At 41.5% G+C, this 23,179-nt stretch overlaps 1 protein-coding gene across 1 annotated transcript in view; it reads left to right on the top strand.

The window, feature by feature from the left end:
- Positions 1-1,229: 1,229 nt before the first annotated feature.
- src (v-src avian sarcoma (Schmidt-Ruppin A-2) viral oncogene homolog) overlaps positions 1,230-23,179 on the top strand; it is a 22,432-nt gene continuing 482 nt past the window's right edge. Inside the window, exons 1-9 of the mRNA XM_046055495.1 lie at positions 1,230-1,646; positions 15,782-16,022; positions 16,135-16,234; positions 18,350-18,448; positions 19,513-19,616; positions 20,920-21,069; positions 21,247-21,402; positions 22,750-22,929; positions 23,101-23,177. Of these exons, the coding sequence (XP_045911451.1) occupies positions 15,785-16,022; positions 16,135-16,234; positions 18,350-18,448; positions 19,513-19,616; positions 20,920-21,069; positions 21,247-21,402; positions 22,750-22,929; positions 23,101-23,177 (1,104 nt within the window). The 5' untranslated portion in view covers positions 1,230-1,646; positions 15,782-15,784. The remainder of the gene's footprint in view (positions 1,647-15,781; positions 16,023-16,134; positions 16,235-18,349; positions 18,449-19,512; positions 19,617-20,919; positions 21,070-21,246; positions 21,403-22,749; positions 22,930-23,100; positions 23,178-23,179) is intronic.

Raw genomic sequence — 23,179 nt, 5'->3', positions numbered from 1 at the left:
CAGAAAGTCCATTCTGCTGCCACATGAGTACTTTTACTTTTCATACTTTAAGTACATTTTATTCCTAATACTTCTGCACTTTTCCTTAAGTAAATTCTGAATGCAAGTCAAAGATCCGAACACTTCTACAACCACTGACAGCAACAAACAGTACACAATACTACACAGCACCAACCTGCAGTGCTTATACGGGTACACAAATTCTATGTAAGAAGAAACGCAATACTGCAAAGAACAGTAGGCTTATACAATACTTTCTACTATGCAGTACTATGATGTTGCTATGAGTCCTGAGAGTTATGCAAAAACTAATGTTGGCTGAAGTGTTGATGGTCCCGAGTGCTGCAACCCAATGTACCTCATTTGAACAGTAGGTGGCAGCATTGTATCACCAAGGGGGAATGGAAGCCCAAAATAATTTTAAATCTGTTGATTTTGAACTGTCTCGCATTCTAGTTCAAATATAGTGAGGCTTGTCTTAGCTAACACACCTGTTTCATTTCATTTAAGCCCTTCTGTTGATCCACATTGTGGACAGCAGATGGCTCAGATCTGAAGTCAACACTTTTGATCTTTTGAAGAATCAAAGAATATCTTTAAATTCAGAACCAAGGTATGATGTGTGAACATTTGTAACATAACATAAATGTAACATCTGGCATAAATAAAATCATTGCCTACAGTAGCCTAGAACTAAATAACCAGTGGTGGAATTTAACTAAGTAGGCAACTCTTAGCGTACTGAAGTAAAATTGTATGCTACATTAGTTAGCCTATACTTTGCAGACTCCAATTACTAATACAAAATATAAATAAGCTAACATATTATGATGTAGTATTAGCTACCTGGCAGTAAAGCAGCCTAGTTAAAAACAGCTCCACCTTTACCAGCGGCAACATTAGTGAAGCACACACATTAATGCACCACTGACTGAAATCCAGTAATATAGTTGTAAAAATATTATTCTGATATGGGCCATTCTGCGTCATGAGTACAAACTTTTAATTTTGTACTCATTTTGAAGGCAGGACTTTGACTTGAAAGATCTTAGTGATTCCACCACGGTAAATAAGTTTACGTTGAGCCACGTTTTGATCTGAATCCTCAGGCGAGGAGCTATGAAACGCCATTCAACTAAATCAGGGCTCAATTGTGCATAAAAGAATCCCACCAATCAGTGCTTGACTTATGTGTTTGAGTCTCCTCCCACCCCCGTCTCTAATATTACATCCGATAACATCCCAGTGTTTTGGTCATGATTTGGTGTTCCTGTACAGAAGCTGACTGTCGGTTATTGCCAAGCGTAATGCAACATTTACATGTGTGATAGGCAAACTGGGTCTTTCTACTTTAATCCAGTTGGCCTATATGAGAATGCAATATGTTTTCCTAGTTTCGGATTCCCCGTCATGACCTCACCGGGCCGCCGCTTCAGTTGAATGGGATCCCTCATCGTCTGTCTGTCGCTCGTTTTGGCACCGACTGTCTCTGCTGCCGCCTCCGCCGCCTCTCCAAGCCCCGATTTTAGGATCTGTGAGCATTTGGTCTCTCGAATCAGTTTATTAATGCTTTGATGTGAAACCCGCCTGTCTGATCGGCAGTAGAGCAGCGACGACGCCAAATCTCTGGTAGTCTGCGTGTCAGGGTAAGTCGCCTAAACTTGTTTTTGTAGTGCGAGTGACTTCAGCAGTACCAGGCAGACAGACAAGGGTTAATTAAAAATGAATGAGGGGTTTGATCTCAGTGCAGCAAATGATTATGTTGTTTGGAGATGGATATCGATGGACATAAACCTCACTTTACCCTCATTTTTAGACTCACGCAGTAGATTGAGGCTACTGTACTGTACAGGGAACATAGCGAGCTTAATCACAAAGCACTTTGCCCTGTGTATATCCTCAGTTTTAAGAGAAATGGCTCCCTGGGTGGAAGCCCTCACAAGACAAACTGAAACCTGGAAGCTCTAGTTGCTCTGTAGTGAGCGTTTTTATGGGGTAGCCTGCTTGTGCTGTTTTATGAGTGAGTAAGAAGATCATGACAGATTAAAACTGTCTTTTAAACATGACTTGCTTTAAATAATTTGCTTTTGCTCGTTCACTTAGAATGCCACAGCTTTTCTTTCCCCAGGATCCCACACACTTTAAAGACATGGCTGTCATATGCTTAGGATTAGTCTCTCCCACTCAACATGACTCAAAGGCCCAAATATTGACTCTAATGTGGTGGTAACTAATAATAGAAAAGAGTACATATGCATAGACATCAAAGTAACTGTATAGTCTGTAATTTTTGAGGTAAACCATGTCTTTGAACTTATAGATACAGGCCATATCCTTCCACATTGTTTGTCCTAACATCGTGAGCATTCATAGGCCTGTATATACTGTCCACATTCGTCTCCAAGCCTTACTGCTGATCCAGGATCACCACATAGATCTACTAACTTAGTCTGTTGTCATCAATCTAGAAAATTAAACCTGGTTTAGCGTCTAGACCAGATTTGTTCTCAGACACCAGTTTGCGCAAGATGGCACCGTATGACACATTTGCTGTTTTTACAGCCCTTATGATCTTGAGACACACACACACACTTGAACCTTCTGTACCACTATTGCAGTGTGTTGTCACAGCTTTTTGATCTGACTAAAACCTAAATATTGTGTATGAATCCCAGCTTGCTTTTTCTGTCTCTGTAATCCTTTCTAAAATCTGAAACATTTCTCCTTTATACATGTGGGCATCAATATTTTTTTAATGTCAATAAAATTGCTATTATATTTGATTATCAGTAGTGCATTAGACTAATCCTCCACAGATTTTGCTTGTGTTTTTTTTTCTATTTTCCTGAAGGAATTAGGATGTTTGGCAGCAGGCAGGCAAAAACATATTATATATCCCATGGATTCAATATCCTTAAATTTTGTATTAGGCCAATGACGTGCAAACTGATGCTGGGGATGAAGCCTTGTTGTGTATAAACACCCAAGGGCAGGGGGACGCATTATGCCCACTTTTGCTTGATGTTTGTTTTTATAGTACATTTTGCTCAATTCAGACATCTAACATGGTCACAAAGGGATAAACAGGGATGTGATAAAAAATCTACTGTAAAGACAAAATGTTGCCAGTCTCACCAGACGATTAACATGCATTCAGCACTGGGCAAGGCAGCCAACCAGTGAGTGAGAAGTGTTTCTCAAAGTGGTACGAGATGGTTCATTGTACTTTCTAACTGCCAGATTTCAGGCTCCACAGAGGGTACCTAATGCTCCTTGGAATCTCATGAATGCCCTCCAGTGAAAGCCATAGATGTTTGTCAGCTCCAATGAGATTGGTGGAAAGTGGCTCTTGAAGCCGAAATTCCTGCTAATTGGCAACGTGGCTGTGGACTGGCCCCTTTGTACCCCCTTATACTGGAGTGGTCTGTCTGTCAGGGTGATACACTGGGCCTGGCATCAATGAACTGCTTGTTTCCGCAGCTATCCGGCCATGGAGAATTTGCGGCTTTAAGACAAGTTGCTTCCACTTTCAGAATTGCCTTTTTACACCTATTCATAAAGAGGAAAGGGGACCATTTATGGGTGGTCTACAGAGAGACTGTTTCAAGCATCCTAGCCAAGCATTTTGATAGCGATGTGTATATTTGACTCTGCATTTAACTGCACTGACGCAAACTGAGCAGTTTCATTGAACAGACTCTCTGTAGCTGGCAGTTTGCTGAGTTCATCATTTGATCTAGTGAGTGCCCCACTTTCCTTTAGGTCAGTGGAGGATTAATTGGCACTGAGCGCTGAGGACATATTGTAATTGTTTGTGATACTGTAAAGAGGAACTAGCTTATTGGCCAGAGGGCTCGCAAATTGCAGGACGGAGGATGGCTGTAAACTCTGGCTCTAGTAGTAGTGGTAGTAGTGAGCCTCATCTTTGTTGAAACAACACGCTATTCCCATTGGCTTTGGAGTACTTAACAAACAAAACACTTGTCTAATGCCAGCACCAACCCTTCTTCAGTGTGCCAATAAGATGTACGATAGACTCCGAAGAGGAAGAGATTGTATACACCAAAGGGGGGCATGAGATTTGTGATGGCTTCCAGCTGACAAGAGTTTTGAATTTTTCATGTGGCAGATACTAAACTTCTGTCGCCCTGGCCCAGATTTGGTGCTAATTGGTGCCCTGCTACTTTCAAGGGCATACGGATGAGCATGGGAATGCCGGTGCCACCTGTTCTCTCACACTTTCTCCCTGTCTCACATCTCTCCCATCCTGTCAGGCTTTATCTGTCTCTCCCTCCCTCTCTCTGTTTAGGCTTTATGTGTCAGTGGCCTAGTTTTGTGTCAGTCATTGTTCTCTTCTTTACAGTGTACACTTTGCCAGCCATTAACCTAAAGGTTTTGTGTTTTACTTCCATGCTAAGCCTACTTTTAAGCCCACGCTGTTTTGTATTACTGCCTGAATTCGGGACCATAGGAGAACAATAAGATAGATATAGATATATATATATATATATATATATATATATATATATATATATATATATATATTACTGCTCAAACATGAAGCCACAAAGCCAGTCGAAAGCGCCCAGTAGAAGAAGTTGAATGATAAGGATGCAGAAGTGAAGCGCTCTGACAAATCCCTCCAAGCTCTCTGTCAGAGGAGCCTGTGCTTGCTGGCCATTTGAATGAAGTATCTGATAGTGGTTTGATACAGACAAACAGAGGAGGGCTTGTATCCTCCCAGGATCCCTGGCCACTTCCTGTCCCTCTGCTCTGGGAACGGGCCAGGGTGACACAGGCCACGCATCTCCACTCAATCCACCCACTGTTGCCTCTGTGGAAAAGCGATCACTCTCACACCCTCATTCCCAGCGCTCGGCATTTCTTGTGACAGGAAAAGAGTCTTTGGCATTTAGAAAGATGCCACTATGTGTGGCTTTGTGTAAGCGCAGCTGTGCGAGCCTGGTCAGGATGAGAAGATGCTGGGAAGAGCACATGCTGCTCTCCCCCCTCTTAAAACGTGAGGCTCCCCGTCCTCTGAGAATCACTGCAGTATATGTTGACATGGGAGTTTTTATGCAGATCGTGTACTCGCAGAGATGATCGACCCTGTCAGACTCGACCTCTGCCAGATTTTATAATCTGACCAAAACCAGATAACAGGAACATATTTGTGTGGGATTTCCAAATCAAAATACATTAAATTATGTTTGTATCCAATATGATTTGACGCACTGAAAAACAGAATTGCCTGAATTATTATTAAGTTATTACTTACCATGGCTGTGTGACTACACAAATAACTTGATTAAAAACAATTGTTTGTTTGATTTCTAAAATGAATTACCAACTATGTGTCTTTTTTAAGCAAAAGTGTCAAACAATACCTAGTTAGAGGATCTGCATCTTTTCTCTGTCTTATGTGATAGTAAAGTGAATATCTGTGGGTTTCAGACTGTGGGTTGGACAAAACAAGCAAATTGAAAACACATAAGTGAGGCACTTCACTATTTTCTGATGTTTCATTCAATTGGCAAAATAATTTGTAATGAAATTAATCGTTGCAGCCTTACATGCTTTATGTATCTTAGTAGTTGAGATTCATGGTTTTGAATCAATTTTAAAGATGCAATAATGTTTTTACTGTCTCATATCACAGAAATACCTTAATATGTCTGTAGGAGGTTGCTAAATAATACTAGTGACTCAGTGATTACTTCGCCAAGTGCTGTGAATTCTCACTTTAAAATTGTGGCTTTACAGCTCATTCCCTTTTTGGCAAAAATTCTGCACCTATTGGTGTTCAAAATATGCTCTACTTGAATTTTTAGCTGTTAATCAATAGACATAGGTGAAACAAGCAAACAACAACATTTTAATTCTTGACACGTAAATTGAAAAGCTGTTTTATTCCAGTATTCTTGATCATAATATATCACATTTTGGTATTTGAAGGCTCTATTAAATGAGGATTTATTGCTACTAGATTGCAAACCTGTACCAGTGACCTTTGGCAGCCACTTCCTACTGAGGTTGTAGGAAGTACAGGATCTGTTTTCCCTTGGCCCTGACTTCTGGTGTCACCCCTATCTGTACTGATGTGAGTCTAGATGAGATAAAGTTCTTCTTCCTTTTTCTCAGCAGAGGCAGTTTAGTGAACCCACCCTCCAACCGCTCCACCAATTTGCTGCTCTCTACTGATTGCCCCGCAGTCAGCGTCTCGCTCACCGCTCCGCCGAGTTGCATTTGAATATTGAAATCAGGGCTGGCTGAACAAAGGGGTGGTTTAAAAGAGATGGAGGAAATTACTCCAGTTGGGGGGTCTCGCCCTCCAATCTGTTATGGAAATGTCATGGCTGGGAGCAGTTATGTTTTGATGATGAAGCGTGACATGGGCACATTTTAATGGCAAACGCTGGTGGGTGTTTCAAATTTTTTTTTTTTACACGGCTCTTATTTGTTTATCTCCAAGGAAGCAAGGCTGGGATCTTTTGTGTCTTGTTTTCGGTTTGAATTCAGCCAAAGAAGCTTTAGAAATGTTGGTACAGCATGCTTTATTTATACTTCTGCATCTGCACATAAGCACAGAGGTTGTGCTGTTCCCCTACTCTTAAAATGTCTTGTAGGTTTTGTACAATCCTTCCCCCCCCCCCCCCCACTTGAATATTCTATTTTGTCAGTCAAGACAACCTATGTCATTTTATATAATAATAATAATAATAATAATAATAATAATAATAATAGAGATGTTCTTGGAGTCACAGAAATGCTAGACTCTGCTGATGATCAGCCACAGCATGACATCCCAGCAGGGTCCAGAGCTTTTTCATGACAGAACAACCACAGTGTGTATAGAGACCCTGACTTGCATTCTTGTTCTTGTACAACGCGGCTCCTCTATGTTGCCTTTCTTTTCCCTGACGAACAATGAAGGGAATGTGTTGGGATGGGTGGTATGTGTGGCTCGGGGCAGCCTGGGCATTTGAACATCCTTGACGGACGGTGTCTCTACCTGCTCCCCACACATTCCTGCTCTGGGCTGTGGGAGCAGGAGAGGAGTTGAAACTCGCCTGTTCCTCCGCTCTACATTCCTCAAGCATGACTGGGCTCAGTTGCGCTGCCGCCACAAACCTGGGAATGCCACAATGCGCGCACACGCACATGCACACCTGGCTCTGCCTCTTTGAAATGTGAAAGGGGGTGAATTTAGGGGGTTTTTCTATCACACAGCTTGTGTTCACTGTAGGTGACATACTACTCTGAAGCGTTAAAACATAAGCCCATATGATACTGCAGAAGATCTGAAGTGCATTTTGATGTGACATCTCTCGTATCTTTGTCATGTGGCATTACCAGTTAAAGAGTTTGCATTTCCTTTTTGGACCCTTCCATTTTCTGTTGTCTCTAAATGTTTCCCCACCTCTTTCCTCCTCACGTGACTTTTGGCTGACACATCAGAGGTATTGAAACCACCATTTTCCTCTGGAAGTCTCCTGAAAGGATTGGGAAAAATTAGGGGGAAAGAGTGCAAGACCGAGTGTGAAGGAGTGAGAAGGGGGGAGGGGAGCCAAAGCCCTTGAGGATTATCTTTTTCTTCCCCTCATCTCACTCCCTCTCTCTCCTCTCCGCTTCTTGTTTGAAAACATAACCACAGCTTATGAGTCTCAGTTCACATATTGACCATATTTTGATGAGGGCAGGGAGCAGAGCGGGTAAAAAGGGTATTAGGCTGATGTCGGAGAAAAGCCCGCAAGCAACACAACCTGGATGTTTGTTAGAAGAAGGAGAATATCAATATCATTACACAGGGAAACTATGTGTAATATGTCTATTCTTGGTATTTAATACACCACAGAGGAACACAAATGCGTAACTTTGCACACTGTCAACACAATACAATGAACTCCCGCGGATCCATTCACAGCACTCACGGTACTGTGCATGTAACAGATGCCTCAGATCTTATAGTTCATACTTCATGAGGAGAAATGGCTGCTGCTGCTGGGGTTGAACGTGCGTCTGTATTCAGTAACAAGGGAATACCTGAGAGACCTTGGGCCATAAAACAGGGCATGTGTTCTAACATGAACTCACAGTTTGTTCCATTTGACATGATTCTTTCTCCTCCCTATAAACATGAAACTGTAAAAAAAAAAAAAAAAAAATTGTGTAAGATGTGCTGGAAGATATTTGCTGTTTTGCAAAAGACCTGATGAGCTAAGCGGAGAAAATTACAATAATGTCTTCTGTCTGTGTCATCTAAGCCATGCCCGTCACACCCAGTCTAGCGTGGTTAGTTGAAGGTCTCCGTTAAATTGGGTGACTTTTTGTACATGTAGGGAGGCACAGTTTCTAATTCTACGCCAGGAGGGCAGCATTCGAAAGTGACATGGCGACAGGGGTTTCAAGGATCTCAGAGGTGAAGGTTTCAAAGCAGGACACAACTGACTGGTACACTTTTATTACGTCATTGCATCAAAAATGATTGTGTAATGAGGACACAGACAACCACAGTGTGTGTAAACTCACCAATTACAGATTCCGTACTGTAAGACAGATAGGTGTCATCTGACTGGAGTGGTCTAAGTTTTGCATGATATGATGTGATTGCTTTTCCTTTAGCAATCAAAGTGGCTCAAGTGGTGTAGTGTGCGTTTTTACATAATACAGGGGATGGAGTGGGTGGAGCTGGTTCCAGATGAGCTGAATAAGAAGGAGGAAGATAAAAAGAAGAAGGAGATTAGTGGAGATTAATTAAAATCAGGGGGAAAAGGCCTCGGTAGAGTCCATGTCTCTTCCTGTTCTGTGAAAGAAATGGTTCAGCATTTTGGGAAATGCTTCTTCAGTCTCTTGTTGAGAGTTAATTGAGACTTATATCACAATCTGTTCGTTTATTAGCTTAGAAGAGACTAGAAATGGCGGGAAATACCTCTAGCTCACAAATAAACATTTATATAGTTAAAAGTATAAAAACGAAGGTTTGTCAAAGTCACCGCAACCACAACTTTGTTTATTTTAAGAATTAAACAATAATGTAAATGTGTTTTATAGGTGCTGGCTAAGCTAACTAATCGCCTCTAGCTTCATATTTAGCGTACAGACATGAAGGGGGTATCGATCCTCTCATCTAACCTTGCGTCAAGAAAGTGAATGTAAATGCTCCCGTATTTGTATAGCACCTTTCTAGTCTTTTTGATCACTCAAAGCGCTTTTACACCACACCTGCATTCAAACACCTAAGTGCTCAAACAGAAACTAACTTTCACACACATTCATACACTGGTGGAACAGCTGTTCTTCAGTATCTTGCCCAAGGACACTTCGACATGCAGCCTGGAGGAGCCGGGGATTGAACCGCCAACCTTCCAATTAACGGGCAACCGCATTTCCCAGAATGCTAAACTATTCCTTTAACACATGACATGTTTCAGTAGATCTTTCCCCTCACTCCTTCCTTTTGCAAAAGCCAAGACATCACCTCATCTAAAATGGCCCAGATATTTTCTTACTGAGCCTCAATCCCAAAATAATTTCATGTATGTCATACTCAGATTAGAAACAGGGGATAACAGAAAATCCATGAACCTTCAGTTGGTGCCAGCAGTGTTTGCTGTTAGTAAGTGGACAAAAAAATTCCTCTGTAAGCACGGGGTTTAAGATAGAGCGGCCAGCTGCTCAGCTCTACGAGCCCAGAGATGTCATGTGATTTTAAGGTCGCTTTAGCCGTAGCCGTTTGGCAAACGGAAGGTGATCTGAACCCACATAGGTCACTTTTTCAACAAAAATACCAGTGGTGAGAATTGCACACACACACAAGCACACAGTGAAAGGGATAAGGGCCCACCGCCTCTGATCCTATTATAGAAGCCAAAGCACTGCAGGCTCCTGAGAGGCTGGGAAAACGGTAAACATGACGTTTTTATGGGAATCTTCCTGTGGTATAACTGAAAACATCCCAATGGAAAGACTTTCCTCAGGAGATCTCACCTTCTCTCGCTTTCTCTGTGTCACTTTCTCTCTCTGTCTAACCCCCCACCCCAGCCTTGCTGTTTCTCTCCCAAATGCTTTCAGGAAGTAACAGACATCCCACATAATTTAGAGAGTCTGAGCCTCCGCTAATCTTGCCTTTTTCTTCATCAGATAGGCATGCAGTGAGCTCTGAGGGTTTTGGCCCAGAAAGTCTGTGTGCAACTATCCTACATCTGTGCAGTTTGTTGGTTTATGGAATGCTTGGAATCGCCTCCATGGCAACGGCCTGTGTGTGTGTGTGTGTGTGTGGAGTGGTAAATATTGACTTCCACCTTCCCATCCCTGTATCTGTCTGTGACAGGAGCACAAGGGGGGATTGGTACACACACTTTATCCAGGACTCAGCAGTGTCCTGCCATCGGGGGCGTGTGTTTACCTTCAGACCTCCAAACACGGAGGAGCTTTCTGGCTTCATAGTGGTTCCCAGTTTGATTCAGTGTGTGCTTAACAATACAAAAGAGGTGAAATGCCAGCAGCTTTATGACATGGTCTCTGTTGTATTACTTAATCTTAGCGCTTTGTAATGATCAACCTAATGGGTAAGTAGATGGTATGTGTGTATGGATACTAGTCAGTTACCGAAACCTGGGCGGGTGTACGCAAAGACATCCAAGCAGCCATTTCCTCTTTTCATGTTTGTTGAAGGAAAAAAGAAACAAAATGACATTCAAGCACAACCAATGTTTGTACAGAACCAGGAACCAGCCCACCTGTTACGGCACATAATAAATATTAAGTTACTTTATCAAACTGTGTGGCTAGCGTGTAAACTCAGTGGAGATTTTTTGCTGTTTTCTCATAGCAGATGGATTTGCTGAGACAGGATAAGACAAGCACTTGGAGGGCTAGCAGCTGCAGTAGTAGTGGTTTGACCGGCCTATCTTGTCTTCTCATTTCTGCTCCCGTGTTGTTTGCAGGCCCCAGATGGAATGTCATCACAGCATTCACAAATAAGATTAGGGAATAGATGTTGATAATCTGGACGGAACAAGCAGGGCTGGATTATGCTACGATTTGTGGCTAGTGACGCAGGAGCCAAAGCCTCCCCACTTTTCCCCCTGTGGTAATTACATAAAGAGCACTGAGATGAAGGAATACATCCACCAGGCTGACAGTAGGATCACATGCACTCGCTCACACACACTTGCATACACTCCCTTTAGATACACACATACTTCCTGTCTCCTGAACTACAACAGTTCTCTCTTCACTCCAATGAGTCAAATGCTTGAAAAATAAGAAGACTGGGCTTCATCAGCAGTTTTACCGTACCACTGTCAAATTGCAAACCACTTTGGAATGAGGTTGTTATCAGTCGGTCAAGTGCAAGTACAGCCTGTCCATCCACGAGTTCATGCTCCCCAGCTCACACGAACAGACCATAAATACACACACACAACATTTTAAACATTTGATGTCAGCTTATGCAAAATCCAATAAGAACAGGATGATATTTCCCTGTAGTCTGGCACCTCTTCACTCAGTTTGCTTAAGAGTACTTGTAGAGCAGGACGACTATGGAGACTATATGTTAATTTGCCTCTCTTATAATGTACAGGACAGGCGTTGCACAGTGGCCACTTTCAAAATCATATCATCTAGCTTTGTTTTGTTTGTTTTTTTGATCCCAAATCTTTTCAGTAGTCAGACTCAGGTCATCACTGTCATTGTCTGACCTGGAATGTAATCCCTGTCGTCACTGTTTGTCTGCTGAAGTACATGACTTATAAATGGACATAAACCCAGTTGGTAGAGTTAGCATCAGATCAGGTCTATCTTCTTTATTGCTTTCATCTCTAAACTAGTCCCAGTAACTCTGAGTTACAAATAATAGCTAACATTACTTTTAATAAACAAGATTTAACATTAGTTGCCTTAACTTCAACAAGGTAGCAGTCTAGCATAGTAGCAAATGGTAAAAATTTGCTTTTTGCAAAGTTAGAAAATCATATAAAATGACCCTCAGCATATTCGGCACAGCACATGTATCAATATAATTCACTACGTCTCTGAAAATATCAATTCTGAGATTTCAAAACATCTTATCAGGCACCATTTTGTCAGCTTCTTTAACCACAGAGCAGTGAGGCAACACAGTAGAGGCGGGATTTGATTGGTCCTCCTTTTTATATTCTGAGCACTGATTGGCTTCATAAATCTAAAATTTACTTGGGAGATAGGACCTTTTTTACTTTATATGGCCATTAATACATAAAAGTAATAATAAATCAATACAAAATGTTAATAACTTTTCATGTCATGTAAGTAACAGAGCAGATAGAACCTAATAATTATACAGTCATGATTTATTAAACAAGACAGAAGGATTTTTTTCCCTTTTAAACTCATGGCTGCACATTCTTCTGGAGGTATTTTATCTTACTGAGGGTGGCGTCAGAGAAAAATGCAGAGCGCTCTAGACTAATCCCATGTTGCTTGCCCTCAGATCCATCATCATTTGTGAACAGGGACTAAAAGAAGGAACTATCATTATGCAGGAACACGTGTTATTCCTACAATTTGACAAAATGTTAATACAACGGTTTCATTGTTGTAATTATAGCGTTACAGCAAATGCTTAATCGTGACCTTTAACCTGTCGCCTGAGCCATTAAAGACTCTGGTCTTTAAGTGAAGGAAGACAGAAATGCCCAATCCATGTATTAGACAACAAGCCAATAGCAACAAGAACTGTGAGATAGAAGTCAGGGGTCTACTGTACTGTAGCTGTCATTGCAACATTCAAGTCCTGACTTGCCACTTCACATAGTAGAGTTTCACTGTTTCCCTCAGTATTACTTTGAGTTTCTTCAGCTTTGTAGGTGGAAATCTCTCATTAAGCCCACATACAGAACATCTGAAGCAAGCTTGTTCAGTTTTGATGTTCATGACTAGTTGATCCTTCCTAAAAGATGAAAAGATTTTTTATTTATTTATTTTTTTAAATAAAGCGTAGCACAGCAGGCTTTATTACGAAGCCTGTGTTGTTTGGGGAAATGGACCAGTGTCATAATCCTGCCCTGACAAAGACTCCATGAGTAAAGCATTTTAGTGGGTGAATGAGACCATATCCTTTCATTTTATTTCAATGAGAGAATACCGTTCAAAGATTGTAATTGTTTTCTTTTCATAGGAAATTAAAAAGCAAGCAAAACAGCGATATGCAGCCTCCTGTAAAGGGAAAACAACCCCGGCAGCAATATTAAAAGGCTATTCCCATTTACCAAAGCCCAGGAGTCTTGAAGGATTTGGAATTCATTGCCAGATCTTATGCATAATTAAGCAAATCCCCCTCCCAGCCAGCCACACCCCCTGCCTTGCCAGAGGAAATTTCATCAGACAGTAGGTTCTTGTTACAGTACCTCAGCCCTATTAAACCAGAATCAGGCTTTCATTATCATTTGCTACTGATGTTACACAGAGAGCCATGATTCCTGCAAAACATGACATTGTTTGGCTTTATGACTTCCTTAATTTCCATATTTCCTGCTTGCTGGTAGAGCTAAGCTAAGCTTGGATCTAAGGCCACTTCTGTGTCTTGTTTATGCCGCCTGCTGTGAGCTGACAAAAGATGGCTTTGTTGGAAACTGAATGTGAAGAAAGGCCAGAGACTCTTAATGCTCTGTTTCATGTTGGCTTGGTTCAGTCTTCCCTTTCCGGGAGTTTTTAGTGTGTTTTTTTGTGTGTATTTGAGTATTACGACACTGTTGGCTTAAGGACCAAATTCTATTCAACAATGAGTGTGTATGGGTCTTTTTCATTTTTTCAGATGCTTTGGTACATGCAGAGCTGCTGTGCTACAAGCAAATTCTGTATTTCCACATAAGTCACCATTATTTTACAATGGTCTGACCACATAATGTGTTATTTAAGCACCATCGGAGTTATCTCATTAAGTTGACATCCTTTTTAAGTGAAAGCGTCATCTTTGTGGAATAGGGAGGGCTCGAGATGAGAGAGATAGCTTCTCTGCCGTGCCGCTGCGCTGTGCCTCCAATGGCTTATTAACAATGACACCAGTCTGCTCGGGGAGAACACAAATCACACAAAGAGCAGCTTCCTGAGCCATCCGTCATCTTTGTGTCCGCTCTCTTGTGTCTGTGTGTGTTAACCTGCACGCACTGTTACACTTGCTAGGATGCAACCCCCTTTCTGCAGACGTGCCCCGGGGGCATTGACCCCTCTCCCCCATCTCGCCCATTATAATGCCAACCAAAAATGAACCCCCATTTTATGTCCCCCTCCCCTTCCTCTGTCCTATCTTCCTTTCGTTTCTTCTGCTGCCGCTGCTTTTTAATATTTATTTCTGAGCTGCATCACTGCTCCTCTGGATGAGCTGTACAGCCATAGGAATATCCTAAACTGAATGACTGACAAGAACCAGTGACTTCTAAACTAATTTCCCTTGTGTGTGTTAGCAAACTGTGCCCCTCTTGTGCCACGCATTTTCCACCATATCTCAATGCATCGCTCTGACTGCGAGCGAGGCTGCTAGCCTGTGTATTATAGCTTGTCCCTTGTTTAGGATTAGACTCTTGCTTGTAAATGAGAATGGGCTCATGTATTGACTGACTCCAGTGTCAGAGAGAGAAAACAGATGCATGGGCTCTTAAATAGCAACAGTCAGACAGGGGATGTCAGCAGAAGGCTGAGTATGCACTCTGACCCTCGTCAGCTTATCAGAAGGGCTGCTAAGCCACCCCACCTTTAGTGTTTAAATTAGCATTTCCTAACGGACCCCCCATGGCTATATGTATCCATGATAGCATGAGCTTGACTCCCTAAATTATCTTTGGCTTAGTGTAATGATTTCCCAGCACTAAGCTGCTATTAGAGCTACTTCATGAGCCAGAGTAGGCAGGGAAGCTTTTGAAATGAAGAGACACAGAGGAAATTACAACAATCCAAAACTAAAAACTTAACCTTTTAGCCAGTTCTCATTGGGTCTTAATAGAGTATCTAAAGTTTTGTCCATTACTGAAAACTCACTCATGTTCAACACTGATTCTATCACTAATTTGCTATATCTGGAACTACTTCACTGATACTGTTAAACAATCAGCAACATGAAAAAATAAAAGCTAGGCAAACATTTGCCAATACATTTAACACAGCAACTTTATAAAGTGATAATGATCACTTTGTGATGTGTTAAAAAAAACACTACTACAAAGATGACGAGAACGTTTTAATTCCCCCTTAACGACTAAATTGGCGTGAAAGTGAATAGGGTTTGTTGGGTGATAGCCAGCTTTACTAAATAAATAAACTCCTCTTTAAATGATCAGTTTAAATAAAGCCAAAAGAAGGACTATGATACCAATAAATGCTGTAGCATGTCTCTGTATGTGCATCTGTGTCTGACACATGTGCAAGCAGGCATGTGCGACATCTCTGTTGTGTGTATGTGCTCTGCTGGTGGCAATGGGGTGAAGTGGATCTCATGTCTGTGCTGAAACCAAGGAGTGGCAGCTGCTTCTCTGTCCATGGGGACGTTTTGGTTCATGCAGTCTACATGGCACTGTTTCAATGGGTTTAGAGACGTGATCTCTTTTCCGTCTCTGGTTTCTGCATCTGATCTTGTAGCAGTTGGAGAGATTTTTCTGGGAATGTATTCTATAACATGAGAATTTCTTATGTCAAGAAACCAAGTCTATTTGATGCAAAATTATTATGTTATTTATCTTTTACAGTGCCTTGAAATGCAATTTGAATTACATTTCTTTCTTATCTGTCCTTGAATGCACTACAGGCCATGGGGGGATCCAAGAGTAAGCCCAAGGATGTAGGGCAGCGAACCCGCAGCCTTGATGGCCACCTCAGCTCTGGGGGAGGGGCTCACCTCAACTCCAATCAACCATCCTTAACACCCAATCGTAGCCCTACTCTGGATGGAGGTCTCAGTGGCAATCCTTCCAATAACGCAGAGCTGGCCCTGTTTGGAGGTGTGGACAATAATAGTGTCACCTCTACGAACAGAATCACACAAGCAGGTGACAACCTCAGCTCAAAGACTTTAGATTTAGTGGTTTGTTGTGTGCGTTGGTTTACTGTGCCCTAATATGTACATTATGTCTTTGCTAATAACATTTTCTCTCCTAACAGTCGGCGTAACGACCTTCGTGGCATTGTATGACTATGAGTCTAGAACAGCCTCAGATCTGTCATTCAGGAAGGGTGAACGTCTCCAAATAGTCAACAACACGTAAGGAAAATCAATCAATCCAAAAAACCACTCATAAACCTGTACACACAAGTAAATTCGAGAATTGTCAAGAACACATTTTTTATTCACATATACTCTGTCATTTAGGGCTGGGCAATAAAACAGTAATGATAATTATCGTGATATAATTTTCCTTAACAATATAAAAATGTTCAATAAATGTTTGATTTTAATTAATTTGAATCACAAACGAACCAGCTTAATTTTTCTATTCAGATATTTATTTTGTTGAGGAATTTTTTACTTAATTTTACTCATGCATATCAGATAGCATCATCAAATAGTTTTGAATGTTCTACCTCAGATTTGTGAAATGATCCACTATTTGGCATCAAGTGTTTGCTCTGACCATAAAGTTAGTTTAAAACCACCGTTAACCATCTGGTTTCTTCAACCTTCAATCAACTTTCAATTAGGAGCAAAAATCAGTCTTCAAAGTTGAACGAAATAATGATTCAACATTTATCATGATAATTATCGATATCAACTGATATGAAATTTATTATCGTGATAACATTTTTGTCCATATTGCCCAGCCCTAAAGACTAACTTCTGCACATACAGATTGTCTGTCTGAGTTATTGCTCAGATGTCTGACTGGTTGCTTTGCGCCCTGAAATGCGTGTCACTTGTCGTCTCTCTGAACATGTCCCGTAACCATAGGAACGGGCTTCTCTCAGTAGAGCTTGATTTTTGTGCTGACTGAAACATTTCTGGAAAATCTTTGCTTCATTCACAAAAGACTGCTCAGTCCACCTCAGTAACGACACGGCTGTTTTTATTGCTTTTTCCTGAGAAGTAGATGCAGTGTGAGACCTAGTTACTCAGTACAAATCTAACCTGTTTCAGGGGGGTCCTGCTTGTTTCCAAAATAGGGCTTGCTCTATGACTCCATAGAGGAGCAGTGAACCATATTTTGTAGTTCTGCACCCCCAGTGCTGCTTACCCCCTAACAAACTGCTGACCTAGAAGGCAGGAGCTGAGGACAATAGTGGATTATCGCTGCATCTGGCCCCTTAAGAGACCTGGATCATCATCATTATTGGGTCAAGTACACCAAGAATCCATTAACCATCTCTAAGAACGCATTATCACAGTCAAATCAGGTGTCAGTCACACTCATCTTAGCTTTCTGATTGGTCTAGTTAAATAATATAACCATGCACAGTGACCTGATAGGCTTGTGTCATGATAATAGTGTCCCCTCTGCATGTTTTTCTCTTAAACCCCCCTTTTACCGTGATTCCCTCATGTCCAAGTTATGTAAAGTATAAATATTTTAGATTTATAGCCTTGGCAAATGCACTATATGGATCTTGTTATGAGTCTGTGTTGTTTACTCTGCTGTTCTTCCACCGCTCTTGACATGCTCTCTGTATTTCTGTAACCCCTTTCTTTCCCACCATTTCCCTGTCACCTCTCTTTTCCATTTCTCCATTACAAACCATCACATTTTTTATAGGAGGAAGGTGAACTGCAGGTTTGTGAAGCTTCTCTGAAATTGTATTTCAATGTGCTGTCTGTTAGCCTGTGTGTTTTTGCACTGTAATACCATTTCACTAGAGCGGTACAAACCACATAACCCATGCCCCATGAACCCTCAGTACAGTAGTCAAGGGAAGTTGGTGCAAAGCCTTGCAGCACTGCAGTCAGTTCAGGTCAAATGGAGGCAATTGATGTAAACAAACTATAATTTTACTTTAGATTCTTTAAGTGAATCTAGTGCTGCAAAGCTACAGCAGCTCACGCCCTGATTAAGAGTACCATAGGCTACAAGCACCATTCCTCCCTGTTGTTATACCCACATGAATGCATGTTTGTTTATAATTACATAACTTACAAATATGTTTTTAAACAGTAGTGATACTCGAGCTTGAATTTATCTAGATTCTCCAGGAGTTAAGAGCTCAATTACTGTGGGAACTAAAAAGCTTTTGAGTGGCTACAGAAAATAAAATGATCAGCATGAATTTATTTACACTCTGAGACACTTGATAAACACCAGCCCCTAAAGTCAGAAAGACTTGTTTTATTTCTGTTTTGGATGTGTGTTGCGCCTTGGTTAAGCTGTGTCTTATCGTTTCATCTGTGCAGAGAGGGGGACTGGTGGCTGGCTCGCTCCCTGACCACGGGAGAGAGTGGTTATATCCCCAGCAATTATGTGGCTCCATCCGACTCCATCCAGGCAGAAGAGTAAATCCTTTTTTTTTTTTCTCTCTCTCTTTTTTTTGCTCTGTATCTGTCTTTCAACAAGCACATGAAAGTATTAACACTCAAATGTCAGATTCTCAAGAATTTTCTAGCTTTTTGAGTTTGACGATTATTTGCTTTGTCGCAGGCAATTAGAAGAGAAGATTGATACTGCTCTTGGTAAATATATTAGTTTACAGCCAGCAGCCAATTAACTTAGCTTACCATAGAGACTGGAAACGGGGAAAAAAGGCTAGACTGGCCGCCTCCTACCTAAACCGCTCACTTAGTGACACACAATATCTGATTTCTTTAATCCATACTTAAACTGAAGAGTAAAAATGACTATTGTCATATGTGGTTTTAGGGGTGCGTTATTTGTGGGACTATTTCTCGGCCAGACACAGTGACTTCCTGGTGTCTCAGCTGGTTACAGTGACGACAAAACTCATGGAAGTCACTGCACCTGGCTGAGAAATAATGTTGCAAATAACCCCTCATAATCCGCTAGAAGGCGGATATTTTTTGGACAGAGCCAGGCTAGCTGTTTCCCTCTGTTTCAAGTTTTTCGCTTAGCTAAGCCGACCAACTGCTGGCTGTTGCATATTTATTGAATAGACATGACGGCAGTGTCAGTCTTCTCATCTAAGTCTCAGCAAGAGAGCAAATAAGCATTTTTCCCAAAATAAGAAAGTATTCCTTTAAATGACTGTAATACATTTACTGTTTTCTACTCCTGGGCGACATGCACTGCTGATCTTTACATACTAACCTTCTTGCTTATACAATCATGCCACACAAACTAATCTTCGATAACGACTCCATTTCTCACTTTTGCCTCCTGCCCCTCTAGTCATCTCAGACTGACTCTAGAGTCCAGGTAAGCAGCTGTTGCACTGTAGGCATTGCATTGCATCTGGAATGCAGAGTTTCACTGAACTTTTCTGAAGCCAAGAGCAACAACTCACCCTCTGCTTCGTCATTCCTTCTCTTCCACCCACACACATCTTCTTCCCCTCACCAACTTGCTCCCGTGTACCATGTTTTTTTTCTCTCGACCTCACCAGGTGGTACTTTGGCAAAATCACACGCCGCGATTCTGAGAGGCTGCTACTAAGTTTAGAGAACAGGAGAGGGACTTTCCTGGTGCGAGAGAGTGAGACCACTAAAGGTAAGCCTGTAGAGCGTTATACAAAGAAGCAGACTCATCATTAACTCTTCCTCTCTGGACCTCAGTAGTCTATCGTCTCAACCAAAATGTGCTCTTAGTATCAAGAATCAAAAACTGTCAAATATCAAGCGTTTGCTCAGATGTGCTGAATCTGAGCTATCGTATTGCACTTGTAGAGTACCATTTCAAACCAAACCAAGCCCTATAAAAGTAGAATTATGCTAAAACGGGCTCTAAGGACGTTTGGCATTTCCTTGAAGTGGTAATGGAGAGTGGAGAGTTTTTCTTTAACACAGAGTATGGGAAAGTAAGTTTGTAAAGGTGAGAACTCTCTGGACCTGGGAAGTAGATCCGATTATTCAGTCTATGGTATTGATCAACAATCCTACCAAGAGAGCACTCCACAAAATGTGTGAAACACTTCCTTGCTGCAAGTTTATTTTTATCCCACTGATTACCAGTGGGGGGTTTTCAAATGTAGTAGTGTTTTGTAGGGTTCTTTGTGTTCTCTTTTTATGAACTTGTAAAATGCTCAGATCTCAACATGAAGCTCAGTTTGAATTCTATGACACGTCTTACTAAAATGCAGCAACAAGAAGAAAGCAAATTCTCTCTAGCAATAAGACATGACACCCTGCTGTTCACTCTGTGGCAGGCTGGGTATAGAAGAGAGACGAAGCAGGCAGATGGGAAAAGGTTGGATGTGATGCCTGTGGGATTCACTCTGCAGATAGTTCTGTTAGGCAGCTGCAGCTGCGACTGCTGCAGCAACACAGTCCCTGCGGGTTCAAGCTGGCTCTGTGTGTGTGTGACACTTGTGTACACATGTACATTACAGAATTCCTGCTGTTTCCTGTTATTGGATATGTATGTATGCTGTGCATAGAATGTGGAAAAGGACACGGTGCGGTGGCATGGAGGGAAATCGAGTAGATGAGTGAGTCGGAGCAGTGGAGAGGTACAGGGTGGGTGAGCCCGACAGAATTAGGTCAGTGTGTAGCCCAGTGTGTAGCCGAGGCTGAGGACTGTACAACCACGGGCCATATCAAACAGTTGAAACATTCAAAGAAGGGGGGAGGCATCGCCTCGGGCCACACTGTGATTCAGACTGTTTTTTCACCTGATTTACACTGCCCTCTGGTGGCGTAATGTTAGCAAAAAAAAGTCTGCCCATTTAAATTTACTCTTAAATGTTTGAGATTTTCTGATAAATTAGAAATAAATCATTGTCATCCAGATTATAAGAATTGGATATTATTGTAGTACATATCTCCATTATCAGATTTGCTCTTCTTCTTTCCAGGTGCCTACTGTCTGTCTGTATTGGACTATGACAACACGAAAGGGCTGAATGTGAAGCACTACAAGATCAGGAAGCTGGACAGCGGCGGTTTCTATATCACATCACGCACACAGTTCAGCAACCTGCAGCAGCTTGTCAATCACTATCGCAGTGGGTTCACTACGAATGCAGTGCTTGTATTTGTTTTTAAGAGTGTAACAACACCCTTATTTTCTCAAATCAACATATTTGTTTACTAAGCCAGACACCCCCTTTGTTTCTTGTACACTCAAATTATTCCTGGATCAGGAACAGGACCACATTTCCTGTCTTTCTTGTGTCCCCCAGAGCATGCTGATGGACTGTGTAACAGTCTAACAGACATTTGTCCTGTACTGAAGCCTCAGACTCAGGGCTTGGCCAAGGATGCCTGGGAGATCCCGAGAGAGTCCCTCCGTCTTGACCTCAAGCTTGGGCAGGGCTGCTTTGGAGAGGTCTGGATGGGTAAGCCGTGCTTTGATCAATATATATTGGACAAACCGTGTATCTCCCATCCCCAAAGCAGTGTGAACAGAAAGTCCTTCTGCTGGCTTTCTGTTTTTCGGTTGAAGATGCTTAAAGAAAAAGTAAGTTTCAACGCTCACTTAAGGTAGAAAATTAACAAACTGTGTGAAGACCACAGTACATAAAGAAGTAATATTCCATACTCTTGCAAATCTTTACCCAAAAGTGCATTAGTTATCCCCGCTCAGTGGGGAAATGCTGTATTTCCTGGTCCTGGTCAGTATGCCAAATGATCAAAGTGAATTGGCATCAATAAAATGGTTACCACAACAGCTATACAGCTGGCAGTTGTCGTCTGATATGGGATTTGATTGATAAATACCACTGTAAGCTTGTTTAAGAAAAGGCCTGTAATTGGAAGTACATTTTATAAGCCAGTCAACCTTTCTGGCATAACAGCCCTGTCAGTTTAACTCAAGTATGACTTCAACCACACCACCCGTCATGCCCCAAATGTTCATTAGCATATAATAAACTGGATATTATTGAACTATTAATGATATAAAAGTGGATGTTGTTTCTTGTATTATTTTCATACAATCCAAATACTGTTAATGTTTAGGTCATTTGCATTTGTACATCTACCACAGAAGATGTTTCAATCATTTATCTGTTGTTTTTAGCTATTTCAACCATTTCGCAATTACATTTAGCTTAAAATTTAAACCACTTACCCTTTTAGCGCCTTTCTAGTCTTTTCGACCACTCAAAGCGCTTTTACACTACATCTGCATTCACCATGAGCCTAAGTGCTCAAACAGAAACTAACATTCACACATATTCATACATTGGTGGAACAGCCCCCAGGGGTAGTTCAAGGCCCAAGGACACTTCGACATGCAGCCTGGAGGAGCCGGGGATTGAACCGCCGATTAACAGGCAACCCGCTCTATCCCCTCAGCCACAGTCTTAGCCATCTGTTTATCTATTGCTTTTAGCCAACTATTTCACTTCTTTTAGCTGTCTAACTTATCCACTTCTCCATTAATTTTACTATTAGATAACTATTTTAACCTTTTTTAATCTATTACTTCTATCAACCATTTTGCTGTTTCAACTCCTATCATCGCTGCTTAATAGTTTTCACACACTCTTAATTGCAACACGTGGTAACACGTGGAAACTGTCGAAGTACCCCTTGGTGGTACAGCTACCACTTGTTGGAAATTACTGGGATAGTAATTGTTCTGTCTATGGCAGTATTATTAATTTGGTTTCACATGACACAATGCTGGAAGCTGATTATTGATTGAGTTGTAACATCAATACTGATGTGACTTTTATCAGGAACATGGAACGGTACAACACGGGTGGCAATAAAGACTCTGAAGCCTGGCACTATGTCCCCTGAAGCATTCCTCCAAGAAGCTCAGGTCATGAAGAAACTGAGACATGAAAAGCTAGTTCAACTCTATGCTGTGGTATCCGAGGAACCGATCTACATTGTCACAGAGTACATGGGACAAGGTCAGCATGGTCGACTTATCACACTTTTCACATCACACAAGTCATTATGTATGTACAAAAATAAAAGGATAGAAGATTTCATGCAGTAGCACGCAAGGTAATGAACACTAAACAAAACTAAACAGCTTCAACAGTGTCAAACTAATCGGCAGTATGTGTCTCTGCTAATAGGTAGCTTACTGGATTTCCTGAAAGGTGACATGGGCAAGATTCTTCGACTCCCCCAACTGGTAGACATGGCCTCACAGGT

Source organism: Micropterus dolomieu, linkage group LG08 (assembly GCF_021292245.1).
Source record: "Micropterus dolomieu isolate WLL.071019.BEF.003 ecotype Adirondacks linkage group LG08, ASM2129224v1, whole genome shotgun sequence".
NCBI lineage: Eukaryota > Metazoa > Chordata > Actinopteri > Centrarchiformes > Centrarchidae > Micropterus > Micropterus dolomieu.
This window is presented reverse-complemented; position numbering and strand designations above follow the sequence as displayed.